Source organism: Lontra canadensis, unplaced genomic scaffold (genome assembly GCF_010015895.1).
Source record: "Lontra canadensis isolate GAN:19392208 unplaced genomic scaffold, GSC_riverotter_1.0 scaffold161, whole genome shotgun sequence".
Classification (NCBI taxonomy): domain Eukaryota; kingdom Metazoa; phylum Chordata; class Mammalia; order Carnivora; family Mustelidae; genus Lontra; species Lontra canadensis.
The window spans coordinates 1,723,576-1,741,823 of record NW_022631155.1 but is presented as its reverse complement, the minus strand read 5'-3'; the positions used below and the strand labels follow the sequence as shown (position 1 = coordinate 1,741,823).

Genomic DNA, 18,248 nt, shown 5'->3' with positions numbered 1-18,248 from the left:
CAAGTGGTGTCACGACTGGGTATCCACACGCAAAAGAATAAAGCTGAACCCCTATCTCACACCATATACACATTAATTCAAAACAGAGCAGCAAGGACCCAAATGTACAAGCTAAAACTATAACACTTTTAGAGGACATAGGGAAGAAACCTCCATGACCCTGACTGTTCTTAAACACGAGAACATGATTCATAGAAGAAAAAACTCATAAACTGACCTTTATAAAGAAATAAACATTCAATAAACAATACTATTAACAAAAGGAAAAGACAGCCATAGAACAGGGAGAAGATATTTTCAAAATCATATACCTGATAAAGGACTTGTACCCAGATTATATAAAGAACTCGTAAAAGCAAAAACCCTGATTTGTTTTTTTTTTATTTTTTTTTAAAGATTTTATTTAGTTATTTATTTGACAGACAGAGATCACAAGTAGGCAGAGAGGCAGGCAGAGAGAGAGAGAGAGGAGGAAGCAGGCTCCCCGCTGAGCAGAGAGCCCGATGTGGGGCTCGATCCCAGAACCCTGGGATCATGACCTGAGCCGAAGGCAGAGGCTTTAACCCACTGAGCCACCCAGGCGCCCCTGATTTGTTTTTTATAAGAGCAAAAAATCTCAACAGACTTTACTGAAGAAGACGTTCAACATCACCTCTCAGAAGGGAAACACAAATGAAGAAAAAAACCCTATATGCGTTTATAAATGTTTACAGCAGCTTTATGCACAATCATCAAAAATCAGATGCAACCAACAGGTAAACAGCTAACCAAAAGTGCTCCATCCAGACAACAGAATACGATTCAATGCTAAAAAGAAATACACTGTCAAGCCATGAAAAGACATGGGGCCATCTTCAATGCACATCGCTAAGAGAAAGAAGTCCGTCCGCAAAGGCTACATGCGCCCGATTCCAATTACAGGACATTAAGGAAAAGGCAAAACTATGCGGAAGGTAAACAGATTAGTGGTTACACTAATAGGAAACAGATTAGGGCTGAAGAAGGGAGAGCGGCTGAGTACCAGGGAGGAGTCGGAAGAACGTTCATGGTGACAGGACGGTTCTGTACGGTACTTGGGTGGTGGACACGTGACCAAGTGCATCTGTAATGACCCACACAGTTGTCCACCACGAAGAGTGAACTTGAACGTATGCAAGCAAAAGAACGAAAGGAAACATGGAATAGGTGCGCGGGCAAGCCCAGGACGGGATGCGGGCTGTGACAACCGGATGTCGCTGCCGGAGGAACGAGGGAGGAGGGACTGAGGAGCCGACCAAAGGCTGCTCTGACTGGGAACTATAAGGAAAGACCAAAGGATTTCAACATGAATGCTGTGCTCTCAACGGTGAAGATGTTCCTCAGAGAGGTACAGGCTGATACCAGAATTGAGCAAGGACGCAAATCGCAGACACACGTTAGGTTTCTCCCGGTCACGGAGAAGCAGGAAAGGGATGCCTAAAGCAAGCCTGGGGCGCCAGATCACACCGCTGGAGAGCAGGTGCGCATTCACCTGTAGGTCCGTATAAATGCTGACGAACCGGGTAATCCCAGACGCCTGCGCACGCGCGGTTTAGTGGACAACCACGCACTACTTGCCTGCTCCTGCCCACTTAAAGGGTAGAAAAGTGGCGCCATTCCACTAAGTCACGAACACACTCAACACGCAGATCTTTCCTTCTAATGGCGATCACTTCCGGTGAGGGAGGCAACGATCTACGGAACCGGACGCCCGGGGAGACCTTCCCAGCAGGCAACAGCATGCAGGAAGAAGGGAATGAGACCAAGAAAGTAGGAGAGGGCCAGGAGGAGCAGGGAGAAAAGAATGTGAAGTGGCAGACAGACATCGAAGCCAAATACTGCAAAGGCCACACGGGACAGAGAGCTGGGACCGTCAGAAAGTCACTAGGGACACTGAGGTGTGGACCCAGAGGAGACAGAGGACTTAAAACGGATTGGCCTCAAGCTTCTCACTGGGTGAAAATGCTAGGGTATGGAGGCAGCTGGTGGGACCTGTTGAAAAGAGACCGTCCCTATCACCTACAAGCAAAACATGGGGCACTCTTGCAAGGCCAACAGAAATATTTTCTTGATTAAAAAACCTATATAACATAATGCATTATTTCAAAAACAAACTCCAAAACTATAGTTGAGTCTAGTGTACGAGCCTGAGACCCAAAGTTGGAAAATACATTAGTGAGGATCGTTTTTTTTATGCTGACGATCATCGCGTATTGAAATAGGAAGTTTTACCTGCACACACAGCATTAGCATGTCTGCACAGAGGAGAATATCTAAGAATTTCATCGTGTGCTCATGACCATGTGTGACCAGGCTCACACTTGTATTTTCTGCTGGGACCCCCTTTATTTTCTTTTAATGATGCTTTTAACAACGGAGGGTATAACTTAAGCTAACAATTGATTATTCTTTCGATGAGAAGTTCAAACATGAGCCTAATTAAAGAATTTCCCAACACTTCCTCCTTACTAAAACATGTACTGATAATAAGGAAGCCCCCGACGTGCCATCCAGCCTTCCATCCCACTCGCTACTGCTGCCCGCATCTCACCATCTGGAAATACCATTTGTCACCCAGGAGTAATTGGCCAATTTGCTGGGTTTGCCCTTTAAATGTTCCATGTTCTCTTGACACCTGTGAGTTTCATTTAGTGGCTTTTAGAACTTTTTATTCAAGATGACATTGTCTGGAAAGGTGTTTTGAAGGACAGATGTGACTATAGTATCCTTTACTCGGAAGAGAACATAGTTCCACAAGAACTATGCTAATGCCACCGCCAGGACCATGGGGAGCGTAGCAGGGTCCCAAATGGACACACTCCTCACTCATTCACACATGACCGCGGTAAGTCATGACCACAACCTGCCACAATGCGTTGCCATCACACCGGTCACAACCATAACAACTCAGCATCGTAACTACAAGTTACAATCACAACATACCATCAAAACAGGCAGCCACCACAAGTAACAATCACGAATTCCAATCATAACTTATTTTGACACATCCAATCTGGCTGATTCTCTTCACTGTAGGATCAGATCTTGATGTGTATTAGGATAAAAGGTTTAAATCTTTGGTGATTTTGGGGGGAGGGAGAGGGCATGACTAAGAGGGGCTAGCATGAGGGGGTTTCCTTGTGGTGATGAAACAGTTCCGTATTCAGCATCCTGACTGGGTGTGGGCACTGAAATCTACACCCACGATGAAATTTCATAGACCCGCATGTGTGTGCACGGACACACGGGTACATGCAGAAGCTGATGTCACGTGCATCGGGTCTGTATGTGACTTAATCACAGCCGGTACCACTGCCAGCTTCCTGGCTTTGACAACATACTACGGTTACAAAAGCTCAATAGCGACCTTCAGGGGACGCTGGGTGAAGAGCACACAGAAATTCTCCTGCATAATTTTTCTGACTTCTTGTGAATTTTAAACCTTTTTTTAAAATATTTTTTAAATAATCTCTATTCCCAAAGTGGAGCTCGAACTCACAACCCCGAGATCAAGAGTGGCACAACTCTACAGACTGGGCCAGTCGGGCTCCCTGTGTTCTAAACTATTTTAAACTAAAAAGATATTTTAAAAGATGTCAGACTTCCTATGGGTCTCCTAAAAAATGCTTGTCATGATGAGCTTTGCTCTTCCCAACCCAAGGGTGAGAGGAGCCCCAGGTTGGGGGCGGCGGTGGATCCCAGTCACTGGCTCCGGCTTGGGATGGACATGCTAGCCACGTGGCCCCTTGCCTTGGGAGCACCAGGGGGACCACGTGGCTTTTCCAAGTTGGCTTATGAACTGCCCCCCTCCTTTGAGCTGCACAGCCCACATGATTCCAAGCGAGCCCTCCGAGTTCTAAGCAGGATGCTTGGAAATGACCTCTTCTAACCCAGAGGCTCAGTAAAAAAGGCTCAATTAATCTGGTCACCACGTAATCACATTTGTAATGAGACTGAGGGGTTAGGACAAATCAGTTTTCGTAATCTCACCTTTGTCAGGTTTGTATTCACCACCGCCTAATATGTCTTCAAGATCCTTGTCTGAAAAACCTGGAGAAAACAAAATAGGAATGTCACTACCACAATACATTTTTCAGAAATTTTGAGAAATACACTTAGAGCGTTGAGTGGGACCATGAACAAGGTGACTATCCCCCCTGTGATTGGGTTATATGAGGTGCCAGAGGTGACGAGATGTTGTGGATGTAATTAAGGTCCCAAATCAGTTTGGCTTTGCCTGAATCATAAAGGAGATTATCCTCGGTGGGCCTGACTCAAGCAGGCCTTCCTGAGCTGAGACACCAGGAGCAACAGAGTTAGGCTTCCTCTCCCAGCTCTCCCCGGTCTCTGTCTTTCTCCATCAGTTCTACAACCGCAAGGAAATGTACTCTGCCAAGCGCCACATCAATGTGGAAGAGAACGCCAGCTCAGAGAAGACCAGGACGGGCCGACATCGTGATGTCACGATGTCCCAGATTCCCTGTTCCCGAACTCCTCACTCACCAAAGGAAACTGTGAGTCCGTAAGTGGGTGCTGCCTTCACTCGGTAAGCTTGTGATCATTCATTATGAGGTAACAGAAAAGTAACACAAGGAAAGAGAACACTGGATTCTGGCTCAACCACAGAGTACACAACTCTAATGTTCTACGTGAGGAAATGGAAAAGAGCTTGAATATTTGGCAGATGTTTTCCTGAAAATGAATGAAATGAGGCTGTCACTGCAAAGAAAACCACTGGCAGAGTCTGTTGCCAATGGTAAGATTTCAAACACAACTTAGAATTTTTAAAAAACCTATATCCACCCCTGTGAGCTCAGCAGCCTCCCAACACTTAAGACTTGATCTAAGGAGATGGGGTGATGTTAACAAATGAGACATGGCACTATCTGGAACTTCAAAAGAGCTCAGGACACCAGGATTTCCAAATGACCAATGCACAATATATAAAACCACGAATGGGTAAACATTCCCTTGAAAGTCCAAGCAAGTGCTGGAGGGTTTAATGGAATCAAGTATGAAAAGGTCACTGATACGGTCTCACATGCCGCCCTGCACTGAAACAGTAAAAACCCGCCACCAGCCGGGTCTGGGTGTCTTAACAATGAAGAATATCTACAACAATGATCTAGAAAGTCAATTAAAATACTCCTTTTCCAACTGCCTATTTATATGAGGCCAGATTTCCTTCATACACGTCGGCCATCACAACCCATTACAGCGGAATCTGGAAACAGAGCCAGCCTAGCTCTTCTGCTTCGACAGAGAAATGTGCACGAAATGTACACAGCAACAAAAGCCTTTGAAATCCCCGATGATTCTGGGAGTCCAGGGACCAAAACGTTTGTGAACTACTATTTAGGGTTTTCGCCTATGCCTCGAAGTGCTCCCAGCTCAGCCGGGCCCGGGGGGCTCTGCGGGTCGCCGCGGTGAACGAGCGACGCTCTGGCCAGGGAGCCGCCGTGCGGCCCGGTGCGCGCGGTCAGCTCTGACTCACCCCCTCCCCCAGCGCTCGGTTTCCTGCGGCCGTCGTCTAGATCATTCCGGTCATCCAGGGCGTCAGCCAAGTCAAAGTCGTCTTCTGCAGTGGGCCCCCAAAATATACACGAGAAAGTCAAACGGTTAAAGCACAGGTAGCTCTTCAGACATCTGCCCCAAAGCGAGCTCTACAGCACCCTTCTTTACTGCCCTCCCTAGAGGGCTGTATTACCTGCAGGCTTTGGCGGAGCTCTGGTTGTTCCTGGCCTCTTGGTTGTGGTGCCATGGTCCCATCGTGCTAAAATGGAGAAAGGGTACAGCATGGGAACACATTTAGTAACAAAATACAGCAGCCACTTCACGGCTCAGGGATGTCACATCAGGACTATGGTGCCCTTGTCTTAGTCCTTGAGGCCCCTCTAAGGCCTCTGACAACCCCTGTGAGCATGACAGTGGAATGTACAAGGTTTAAATGAGAGACCGGTTCCATTCACTTTCCTTCAGAGGACTGGTGGTAAGGCAGACACGGTCCCACAAGGGACCTGAAGGTTAATGGGGCGAGATGTTCAGCCTCGATCTGCTGGATAGGACGGACCCCATGGCCTGGGGGGTTCCAGAGCTTGGGCACGACCCGTGGGAGCTTCAGGCCTTGGTTTCCACCACTATCAACCTGGCACCATAACCATAAATAACACTGCCCAGGGATGGACCGAGATTATGTTCCCAGGAGAGTGTGGGAGTGTCTTATGAACTGAAAGTAGTATAATACCGACAAAATAGTTCATATAAGCATGGTTATTACTCCGTAACTATTGGGTTTTTCAGCGTAACTGGACTCCTCTAAAAATACAGACTTCTTTCACTCCTAACACACAGTATACTATGCAACGGTTTTCTAATAGTTTCTTTCCTTAGACATCAAGACTTTGGTGTAACTGTTCCTACTATTAGAAGTAGTAAAGGAAATTTAAGAGCAAAAGTAGAAAATGGTTGAAAGTAAAAAGACGGGTAAAAGTATGATAGCAACTGTGAGAGAGGCGGAGGAGCTATGGCACTACCAGATAAAACACATGTCAAGAAAAACACAGTTACAAGAGTCAAAGAATGACAGTTTGTAATCATGAAAAGATAAATGCAGCAGGAAGATAAAATTTTAAACATATACGCACCCAGCAACCAAGCCCCAAAATACAAGCAGCAAAAAAAAAGGCAAAAATCAAAGAATAGGTAATTTGACAATAATAGTTGTAGATTTCAATACCATCCTTTCAATCATAGATAGAACAGCTTGATAGAAAATCAGAAAGGAAGACTTGAATCAATGGGTCAAAGAAGAAATCACAGGGCAAATTGTTAAATACCTTGAGGTGAATGAAAAAGAAAACATACCAAAACTTATGTTATTGTGAAAGCAGTGCTGGAGGGGAAATTTCTAGCTGTAAACATTGACATTTTAAAAAGTCTCAGATCAACAACCTAACCTTTCACATCAAAATATTAGATAGGGGCCCTGGGTGGCTCAGTCATTTAAGGGTCCAACTCTTGATTTCAGCTCAGGTCATGATCTCAGGGTCAGAAGACTGAGCCCCGCATTGGGCACCATGCTCCGCGTGGAGTCTGCTTGAGATTCTGTCTCTCCTTCTCCCTCTGCACTCTCTCTCTCTCTATCTCAAATAAATGAATAAAAGCTTTAAAAAAATTAGATAAAGAGTAAACTAAACCTACATCAAGCAGAAGAAAATAAAAATTGGAGCATAAATAATTGCAATAGAGAATATAAAAAATAGAGAAAAAAACAAATCCAAAAATTTGATTCTTTTGACAAAACTGACAAACTGTTAGCAGACCAACCCAAGACAAAAAGAAAGAAGATGCAAATTACTAAATTCAAGAATGAAGGAGAGGACATTACACCAACTGTACAGGAATAAAAAGAATAAAGGAACACTATGAAAAATTATATTACAATAAATTAGATAACCTGGAATGAAATGGACAAATTCTTATACACAAACCACCAAAACGGACTCAAGAAGAAACAGAAAATCTGACTAGACCTACAAATAAACAGAGTGAATCAGGATTTAACAACTTCCCAGAAAGAAAATCCCAGGACCAGAAGTCCTCATTGGTGATTTCTACCAAATATTTAAAGAAAAATGAGCACCGGGTGGTATACTGAACTGATAAATCATTGAACATTGTATCAAAAACCAATGATATACTATGCCTTGGCTAAGTGAATCTAAGGAAAAAGAAATAATGAAAAATCAAAGTCAACTCTTCTTAAACTCTTCCCAAAAATAGAGGAGAGAATACTTAAGTCATTCTGTGAAGCCAGTAGTACCTTATACTAAAGCCACCACAAGATAACTAAATAATAAATTCACCACAGACCTTTAACCCTTATGGACAGAGACACAAAAATCCTCAACAAAACACTAGCAAATCAAATCCAGAAGCATACTAGGACTATAAAACATGGCAAAGTAAGATTCATTCCAGAAATGCAAGGGTAGCTCAATATAAGAAAAAACAATCATTAAAATACTAAGAACTAATAGAACAAAGGGAAATAAAGCACTTGATCATCTCACCTAGATTGTGAAGAATGAAATAAAACTATCTCTAGTCAACGATGACATGACCTTACATACAGAAAACCCTAACAACCCAGACCTATCCCCCACAAAAAAAAAAAAACAAAAAACAAAACAAAATGAAAAAAATCCAAAAACCTCTTAGAGATAATAAGCCCAGCAAAGCTGCTGGACACAAGATCCATATACAAAACTCAAAGTGATTTCATTATAACAGCATCAAAAGAATAAAACTTTTAGAGATCAGTGTAACAAAGGATGTGTAAAGATTTGTACACTAATAGCCACAAAACAGTGTTGAAACTAGTAACGAGTCTAAGCGGAACGCCCCATTGTCACAGAAGACTCGCTACGGTTAAGATGGCAATATGACACAAATCAACCTACAGATTCTGTGCAATCTCTGCCAAAATTTCAACTGCCTTTTCTTTTTTTTTTTTACATAAATGGATAAACTGATCCTAAAATTCAGATGGAATTACATGGGGGCCCAAAGAGCCAAAAGAACAGGAAAAATAAAATTAGAAGAGTCACACTACAAACCTAGAGTAATCAAACCTGTGTGATACTGGCATTAAGTGTGTGTGTGTGTATGTGTGTGAGATATATATACATATATATCAAGAATGTGTGTGTGTGTGTGTGTACACACAGTAATGTCACAGTTTTGAGAGTTCAGAAAGAACCCACATATTTATGTTCAATGATTTTCAAGAGGGGGCCAAGACCATTCAATGTGGGAAAAGAATGGTCTTTTTGATAAACGTTGCTGGGACAACTGGATATCCACATGCAGAAGAATGAGGTTGGCCCTCTTCCTCACACTATACACAAAATTACCGCAAAACAGATCAATCTGGCCACAAATTTTCAGAGACGATACCAAAGGCATGAGCAACAAAAGAAAAAGGATAAATTAAACTTCATCAAAACTGAAAACCTCCGTGCATCTAAGTACATTTTCAAAAACTGAAAAGATAACCTACAAAATGGGACAAAATATTTGTAAATAGTATCTGATGAAACTCTGGCATTCAGTATGTATAAAGACCTCCTCAGTCAACAGGCAAACAGAAATAAAAACCACAATGAAGTTCTACTTCATCCCTACTAGAAGGGCTATAATCTTTTTTTTTTTAAATTGGAAAATAAAGACATGAACATAAAGCCAGAACCAAAAAACCCTTAGGGAAAAAAACAGGAAAAAAATTGACATCAGACCTAACAACGATTTCTTGGATGTGATACCCAAAGTACAGGGAACACAAGCGGAAACAGACAAGTGCGACTGTATCAAATCAAAAGGCTTCTGCACAGCAAAGCAAACAGTCAACAAAATGAAAAGGCAATGTATGGAATGAGAGAAAATATTTGCAGATCATATATCTGATAAGGGGTTCATATACAAAATATGTAAGGAAATCCTACAACTCTGTAGCAAAACAACAAGTAATCTGGTTAGAAAATGGGCAAAGGACTTAGCTAGTTCTCCAAAGAAATGGCCAACAGGTATATGAAAAGATGCGCTCATCATCACTAATCAGGAAAACGCAAATCAAAATGAGAGACCACCTCAGCTGTTAAGATGATTATTATTTAAACACACACACACAAAAGGTAACATGCTGGTAAGGTTGTGGGGGAAAGGGAACCCTTGCACACTGTCGGAGGGAACATAAAATGGTACAGCCAGCAGGGAAACAGAATGGTGCTTCCTCAAAAAAGGACAAAAATAGGACTACCGCTGGATCGAGCAACACTACTTCTGGGCTTCTATCTGCAGGAAATGAAATCAGGATCCCAGGGGTCTGCACATCCATGTTCATCGCAACCTGATTCTCAATAGCTGTGAGAAAGCAGCCGTCAGCCGATGAATGAGCAAAGCGTGGTCTAGCCATACAACGGCGCAGCAGTCATAAAGAGAACGAAGCACCGAATTGCAGGCGAGCAGTGGGCGAGCCTCCAAGACATTCTGCTAAGTGAACGACAAAACGTCACGTATTATATGATGCCATTTACACGAAATACCCAGAGTAGATAAATCAACTGATAAAGTACATTGGTGACTGTCTGGGGCAAGGGGAGAGGGGGAAGGAGGAAAATCGGCTTCCTGGGTAAGGGATTTTACTTTGGAGGGATGGAAATGTGTGGGGACCGGATAGACACGGTGGTTGCCCAACACTGTGAATGTGTTCAAACAGCCGATTTTAGGTTTTGTGAATTTTACTTCAGTACTTTTTTAAACAAAGAGGGATCGGTGGGAAAGGAGATCATGTCCACGACTACAGGTTTAGTCCACCATCATTCAGTTTTAATAAAGTACAGCTGGAAGTTGAGGCAATGGCAAGTCTTTCCCTTAAAGCGACCATGCCTGCTTCCTCCTTGGGAAGGCTTCTGGGGCACCAACGCGTGCCTCAGTGTGAAGACCACACCAGGGGGTGGGTTGATGAGAGGACCACGTGTGATGACCTACCGTCATTATACATACACTTTTTAATCCAGCTCATCAACAGTTTGGAGAAGATTTTAGGTCTATAATTTCCATTTGACTTTAAGCTGTAAAATTTAAAAGGAGGCTCTGTGTATCTATATTGTGGTGATACATTAATGAAACCATTATTTGAGCAATTCTCATAAAAGCAATGGTCACTTATGTATTAGTACATATTTATTTTTTAAATTTTTATTCATTTTTTTTTCTTTCCAGTGTTCCAGCATTCACTGCCTATGCACCACATCCAGTGCTCCACACAATATGTGCCTGCCTTATGTAATAGTACTTTAAAATCCGTAGCACTCAAACAGCTCACAGAAGGATATTTCTTCTTCCAGACTTTTTTTTTTTAAGTCAACTGGCCAGAGACGTAAATAAGGGTTTCTTTTTGGACTCTCGTTCTATTTGATTGACCTAATCATGTCTATCCTATCCCAGTACCACACAGTCATGATCGTTAATAGCTCTGTGGAGTTCTGCCCAAGTACACGGTTTCTGGAGAAGTGCGGTTCCTCTGAAAATCTGCAGGTGCCACTTCAAGAGCTCATTCCTTACCACTCATGCGGAACCCGCGGCTCTGTCACAGCCCGAGCCTGCGAGGATGTAGAATGTTAGTGTGGATTTGTGTGATTTTTAAGATACTATTAACTATTATAAAAAATAAAATTTAAAAAAAAGATACTATTAACTACAGGTTTTCCTGTCGTGAAAATTTAAATGGGATTTATTATCCATAATTGAGAGGAGGAAAGTCTAGCTACTTATCAAGGAATTAGAACAGTAGGTCAACTTCATGAAAGCAGTGAGCTCCTAAAATAAAGAAACCTATCTCTGTGAAGCTTTTCTCAAAATGACAAACTTAGAAGAGCATCTCTGCTGCTCAGCAAACGTTGCTAGCAATATGGCATTCCAGCCAGAGGGTTTCTTTTTAACATGCGCCTATGACAACACAGTAAACAACACTGGCCAGGTTCCCCCAGAGGGGCTTAATGATGGCGTCCGTGGCCTTCCGAGGAAAGGGGAAACTCATAAGCTTTATAGGGCAGGGGCGCCTGGGTGGCTTAGTCAGTTAAGCAATCAACTCTTAACTTCAGCTCAGGTCATGATCTCAAGGTCCTGGGATCGAGCCCCGTGTTGGGCCCTAACCCTGCTCAGCAGGGAGTCTGCTTCAGAGTCTCTCCCTTTGCCCTCCCCTCCTTCAAATAAATAAGAAAGAAAGAAAAGAAAAGAAAAGAAAAGAAAAGAAAAGAAAAGAAAAGAAGCTTCATAGGGCAAAGGCAGTAGTGTGCTCCCTGTGAGATGACTACACACACCGCAAAAGGAAGAGAAGGAGGGAAAAGGGATGGAGATGGAAAGACAGGGTGGAGAAGGGACGGAGAAGCAGTTCTGAAAGCAACAGGGGTGACCTTGAAAATACTGTGCTCAGTAAAAGAAGCCACAAGTGAAGTCCACGTTATATGACCCCATTTATATGAAATATCTGTAAGAGGGAAATCAGGGGATTGACAGCTGAAGGGTACAGCTTCTTTTTGAGGCGATGAAAATGTTCTAAAATGGACTGTAGTGGGGGCACCTGGGTGGCTCAGTGGGTTAAGCCTCTGCCTCCGGCTTAGGTCATGATCTCGGGGTCCAGGGACCGAGCCCTACATCGGGCTCCCCACTCAGCGGAGAGTCTTCTTCTCCCTCGGCCTCTGCCCCTCCCCCTGCTTGTGCTCACTGTCAAAGTCTTTAAAAGCAAAACAAAATGGACTGTAGTGATAACTGCACAACCCTGTAAATGTACTAAAAGCCACTGGATTGCACACTTTAAAACAGGTGAATTACAGTATGTGAATTATAGCTCAATAACGCAGCTTTCAAAATACTACTCCGGAAGCTTCACCTTGTACTTAGACTAAAGTGGTCACCATGTCCTAGAAGGCCCTATATGATCCAGCCCCTTCTGAATTCTGTCTTTTCTCCAGCACCCTCCACACTCTAGTCACACAGGCCACCTTCTGAGTTCCAGAGACAGCTCAGTCCTCTTCTGCCTCAGGACTCTTACACCTGATCTTCTGGCCTGGACAGCGCTTTCCCCGCTCCTTGCGGGTCACCTCTCATCAGGGAGGCCTTTTCCACTTCATCTAAACTAGCCACCACTTACCACCTCCTCAGGCCCTCCCTATCCTGTCAACCGGTTTTGTTTGCTCCAGAGTACTCAGTGAGATCTGAAATTATTTCATGCACTGTGTCTCTTCAGAGAAAATGACATCATGAGCACAGGCCTAACCCCTACAGTATGCCCAGCACCTGGAATGGTGCCTGGCAGCAAGCAGGCACTCAAACACTGTTGACTGATGAACGAAGGTCACGACAATACCCCCTGACCTAGGAGGTTCAGGGATTGTTTACACAAGAAACGTACAAGATACAAACCAGAACATTCTCCACCAGAAAACGTAATTGAGCCGAGGAGAAATCAACAGGTCTATCTCTCTGAATCTCAGTAGCATGAAATGTAAGCTAAGACAGAAAAAAAAGTGATGAGCTTTTGGAGAATGTTATTCAACCAAAGACACCACGTGCTGGTGCTCCTACGGGTCCCGGGCACACTGGCTGATGGGTGCTGATGAAGAGCGGGTGAGGTTTGCCTTCTCCCAACGGAGAAAAGGATGTAAATACTTAAAAGTCCCCCATTAGGAAAGTAACAAATTTCCTAATTGGGGGGTCTTTATATTTAGGTTTTTGGTTTTTCTGGTCATGTTTGTTTGGGGAGATGTTACATGATTTCATTAAAACCATCACTGCTAATAAACTAAGTGCTTTTCCCCCGGGAATCCGAAAGGCCACCTGCACGTACAGGACGTGAGCACACGCAGGAAAAACCTGAGAATACTCTAAGCTCTCACCTCACAGCACACATGAAAACGAACTCCTTTTTTTTTTTAAAGATTTTATTTATTTATTTGACAGAGAGAGATCACAAGTAGGCAGAGAGGGAGAGAGAGAGAGAGACAGAGGAGGAAGCAGGCTTCCCGCTGAGCAGAGAGTGTGATGCGGGGCTCGATCCCAGGACCCTGGGATCACGACCTGAGCCGAAGGCAGAGGCTTAGCCTACTGAGCCACCCAGGCGCCCCTAAAAATGAACTTCTAAGAGATTTCTGGTTTCAGGTTTATCATCCAGTTTGAGTTAATCTTTTTATAAGGTGTGAGGCAAGGGTCCAACTTCATTCTTTGGCAACTGGGAACACAGCTGTCCCAGCACTGTTTATTCAAGAGATTATTCCTTCCCCGTTGGGCAGTCCCGGCATCTTTGTCAAAAGTCAACCGGCCATAGATAATGGTTTATTTCTAGACTCTCCAATTCTATTCCACCGAACTCCAGGTCTCTTCATGCTAGTGCCACACCACCTTGATCACTGCAGGTTTGTAGTAAGTTCTAAAATTAGGAAGTGTGAGTCCTCCGACTTTTTCTTTTTTTCAAGATCAGTTTGGCAATTTTTGTTTAAATTTACAGAGAGAGAGAGAGACAGAGCATGAATGAGCATGGGGCGGGGGGGGCAGGGAGAGAATCTTCAGCAGGCTCCAAACCACACCCAGCACGGAACCTGATGTGGGGCTCGATCTCATGACCCTGAGATCATGACCTGAGCTGAAATCAAGGGTTGGATGCTTAACCTACTAAGCCACGCAGGTGCTCCAAGACAATTTGGCAATTTGGGGTCCCCTGAATTTCGTATGAATTTTAGAATCAGCCTGTCTGTTTCTGTAAAAATTCTAGCTGGGATTTTGATAAGAATTGCTTTCAGTGTGTTGGTCAGTTCATGTAGGCATGCCTTCCTCATGTAGCCTTGACTGACACCAGAAGCTCAGCCAGAGTCGAATCAAGGAACAATATAACGGCCAACACGCACTGAGCTCTGAACTTGTGCCAGTCCTGTGCTGAGCACTTCACATGGGCCAACTCACCTAATCCTTCCAATAACCCTAGGAGGTAAGGCTTATTATTAACCTCATGTGACACACAAGGAAATGGAGGCACAGAGAAGTCAGGAGACTCACCCAAGGTGGCAGGAAGTGGCAGAGGCAGGGTTCGGACACAAGAAGTCTGGCTCCAGAGCCCCTGCCTTTCTCAATCCAGAATACACAGACACTCCTCAAACCCATAAGAAAAAGACAAGAAAACCGGCAGAAAAAAATGGGGAAGGGATATGAACAGCTAATTCACCAAAGAGGAAAATACAAATGGCCGATAAATATATGAAATGATGCTCTGTCTCACTACAGTGAGGAAAATGCATGATACAGCACTAAGATATTGTGTCCATCATATTGGTAAAATGCCTTTGACTAATAAAATCTGGTTGATGTGCAGATCTGGAAGAAAAGGAACTGAATGGTATTCAGTGAATATATAATGGTATATTCATTTTGGAAACAATTTGGCAGAATCTAATAAAACAGAAAATACATATACCCTTCAGCGTGATAGTCCCACTGACCTGATACACAAAAGATATGGACAAGAATGTTCACTGAAGCCCCATTTGTAATTATGCAAAATGAAAGCAAATCACACATCGGCCAGTAAGGAAAGGGCAGCACTGGACACGGCCAGAGCCACGTCACTGGGATGCCAGCTCCATGAAGCCCAAGGTTGCGTGTGAAGTATAGATATAATGATGTGGTCCCACGGTGGCCCCCCAAATATATAGTGGAGTCCTAATCTGCAGATGCCATAAACGGGAACCCTATTTGGAAAAACAGTCTTTGCAGATGTCATTAAGGACACCTGAGACGAGATCATGCAGCATTATCCAGGTGAGTTCTAAATCCAACAAAAAGAACCCCCAGAAGAGACGAAGAGAAGACAACACCACACAAAGGAGAAGGCTCTGTAAACATGGAGGAGGCAGAGGCCAGAGTGAGGCAGCTACAAGCCACCACAGGTGTGCCCAGCCAGGAAGCTTCCTGTGCTCGAGCCTTCAGAGGGAGCGTGGCCCCGCCGACACCTTCATTTTGGACCCCTGGCCTCCAGATCGATGAGAGAACACGTTTCGGTGGGTTTAAGCCTGACAGTTTATAAAACTGAGATAACACTCACTCAAGTCTTCAATACTTACTAAATTCAAAAAAGGTTGTCCAGTAATACATGCGTAACTAAAATAAAAAGCCTCACACATCATGTAAAACACCAATCTATGTGTACGGATGTACGTAACAGCACAGAAAATCACCTGGGACCAGCATATTCCAGACGTACTCAGCAGTTTCCTCCTGGGATGGGAAGGACATTAGTAGGATGGGGAGGGGTCACAGAAAATCTCGGTTTTACTTTCTAATGTTCACACTTTAAAAAAAAAAAAAGGGGTTTAATTTTTTTTTCAAAAAAATGTAAAGAGAAATGGACAACAAAGCTTAGCATTTGAGAGTTTACATGTAGACACCATTTTAAGAAAAACCATTGTTTAAAAAAATCTAGAAGGAAAAACAAATCTCTTATTCACTTCAAAGTACTTTTTCCTTGAGCTAGGGAAAGGCAGTCTTCTAAGGCCACTGGGGAAAATGCTGTATCAGCTGTCACACATTGTGTGGTATTCTTCGCAAAGGAAACAAATGATGTTAAATATTCAGATTTGCTTTTAAATAATGCAATTTATGACACCCCTATTATATCTGATCAGTACAAAAAGTCTTTTCCTTGGGTGTATATTCTGAGTGGGTGGTGCATATTAATCACTATTGTTTGTTTTTAATAGTTTGATTACTACTCACGCTTTACTGAGGAAGTTTCTTTCAACGCATCCTCCAGACGAAAATCAGAGTCCCCAGATCCTAAAAATTAAAAAAAAAAGATTTTTAAAATTTAATTATTTTTCCATAAAACAAAATCATTCTGAAATAGTTTCTTGTGATCATTGTTTCCCTTTAGAGGGTGTCATGAAGATTAATGCCACAAAAGGAAACTGGTAGAAGCCATCCAAAGACACATTGAGTTGATTTCCTTCTACAATCAACTTATCTCCACCAAAAACAAAATGGAAAAATGGTTTTCGCAGATATAATTAAGTTAAGGATCTTGAGATCATCTAGCATTGAATCTCACCAAGTTTACTGATCACAGTCTTCTTTCCACTAGAAGCTGAAGGCTCAACTGCATGGATCACCAAGCCCAGCCCACAGAATGTACACCTTGCAACAAGGAATACTGGGGTCCAAAGCTCCACTGATTATGAGCCAGGTTCTTACATCCCCCTCCACATCTTGTAAACTCTGCACTGCTCTGTGTCAATCCAGGGTACCTTCCCCCAACCCCAGTATCCGTATCTAGATGAGCAGCTCTGATTACACACCACTTAAAAGGCTTGAGGGAAAAGCTTTTCACAAGAGAATCTGTTCTCAGAGGAGGACTCATCTGCCCAACTCTGCTTGCTTTTGGACTTGACACCTATCATTCCCCCCATATGGGCACGTAGTTTCCCAGAGGAGTGTATGTATTCTCACTTCTCAAACTATTACGCATGCATACTAGAACTGAACAAATGGGTAAGTGGGTGATGAACTGTAGAAGCCTGGCTTCTCACTGCTGGAGAGCGAGACTGTAGGTAAGAGAGGGCTAGAATGGGAGGAGTCCAAGACGGCAGGGGAGTAGGAGACCTTAGTTTCGTCCGCTCCCAGGAATTCAGCTAGCTAGCTATCAAATTATTCTCAACACCTACGAACTCAACTGGAGATATAAGAGAAGAACAGCTACAACTCTGCAAATAGAAAAACAATCACTTTCTGCAAGGTCGGGTGCAGAGAAGTGAATCGAGGCAAAGATAAACCATGGGGGAGGGAGCCTCCATAAGCCAGCTATAAGCCATAAGCCATAAGCAGCTGAAGGCCAAATCAGCTGATGAGGGACATCACTCAGGTGGCTAAACGGGGGCGGATGCTAGGTGGGACAGTGTGGTCTCGGGATCCCCAGGTCATAGGCACTGGGGGTGCCTGAGTGCAGCAGAGCTCTCAGGCATCAGAGCAGGGAAGCTGGCAGCAAACAGTGAGCCCAGGAGTGGGCTCTCAGGTTGGGGTTGCCACATACCACAAACAGTGGCACAGTCGGGCCACGGCTCTCAGAGCAGGGGCCCAGGGAGCGGCTTCTTCCCCTGGAAGGAACAGCGTGGGAGTGTGCAACAGGAGTCTGCAGGGTTTGGAGACTCAAAATGGGGTCTTGTACCTGTGATAGAAACGCTCGGTCACATGCCACACAAGCATGGAGTGTGGCTGGAGACCAGGGAGACAGGAATGACTGACTGTATTTCTCTGAGGGCGCACTGAGAAGTGGGAAACCAAGCTTTGGGCTCCAGAGCTGGAGACTGGGAGGCCGCCATCTTCATCCTCATCCTCTAAAGCTGCCCGGAAAGCCTTTGGAGGATGAAAGCTCCTGAAAGCAAATCCAACAGGTGACGTAGCCTTGCTCCCCCCACAAGGGCAGTACAAATCTACCTGGGGCAAAGACATCTGAGAATCAATGGAGCAGGCCCCTCCCCTAGAAGATAAGCAAGAACATCCAGCCAAGACCAAGTTTATGATCATAGAGAAATGCAAAACTCCGGCATTAGGGAAATACGGCACACAGAATTCATAGGGTTTTTCCCCATGATTCCTTGGTCTTTCAATTTTAATTTTCTTTCTCATTC

The 18,248-nt window shown here is 43.8% G+C and overlaps 1 protein-coding gene across 4 annotated transcripts in view; it reads right to left on the bottom strand.

Annotated features, from left to right (window-relative positions):
* The window catches only part of CD99L2 (CD99 molecule like 2), a 77,115-nt gene that overhangs the window by 12,162 nt on the left and 46,705 nt on the right, over positions 1–18,248 (bottom strand). For 3 of the 4 annotated variants that reach the window (XM_032845259.1, XM_032845256.1, XM_032845258.1), the window contains exons 2-5: positions 16,342–16,401; positions 5,726–5,791; positions 5,513–5,596; positions 4,009–4,068 (exon numbers count right to left, since the gene is read on the bottom strand). In XM_032845259.1, the coding sequence (XP_032701150.1) occupies positions 4,009–4,068; positions 5,513–5,596; positions 5,726–5,791; positions 16,342–16,401 (270 nt within the window). The remainder of the gene's footprint in view (positions 1–4,008; positions 4,069–5,512; positions 5,597–5,725; positions 5,792–16,341; positions 16,402–18,248) is intronic. The other variant, XM_032845257.1, reaches the window with a different exon arrangement.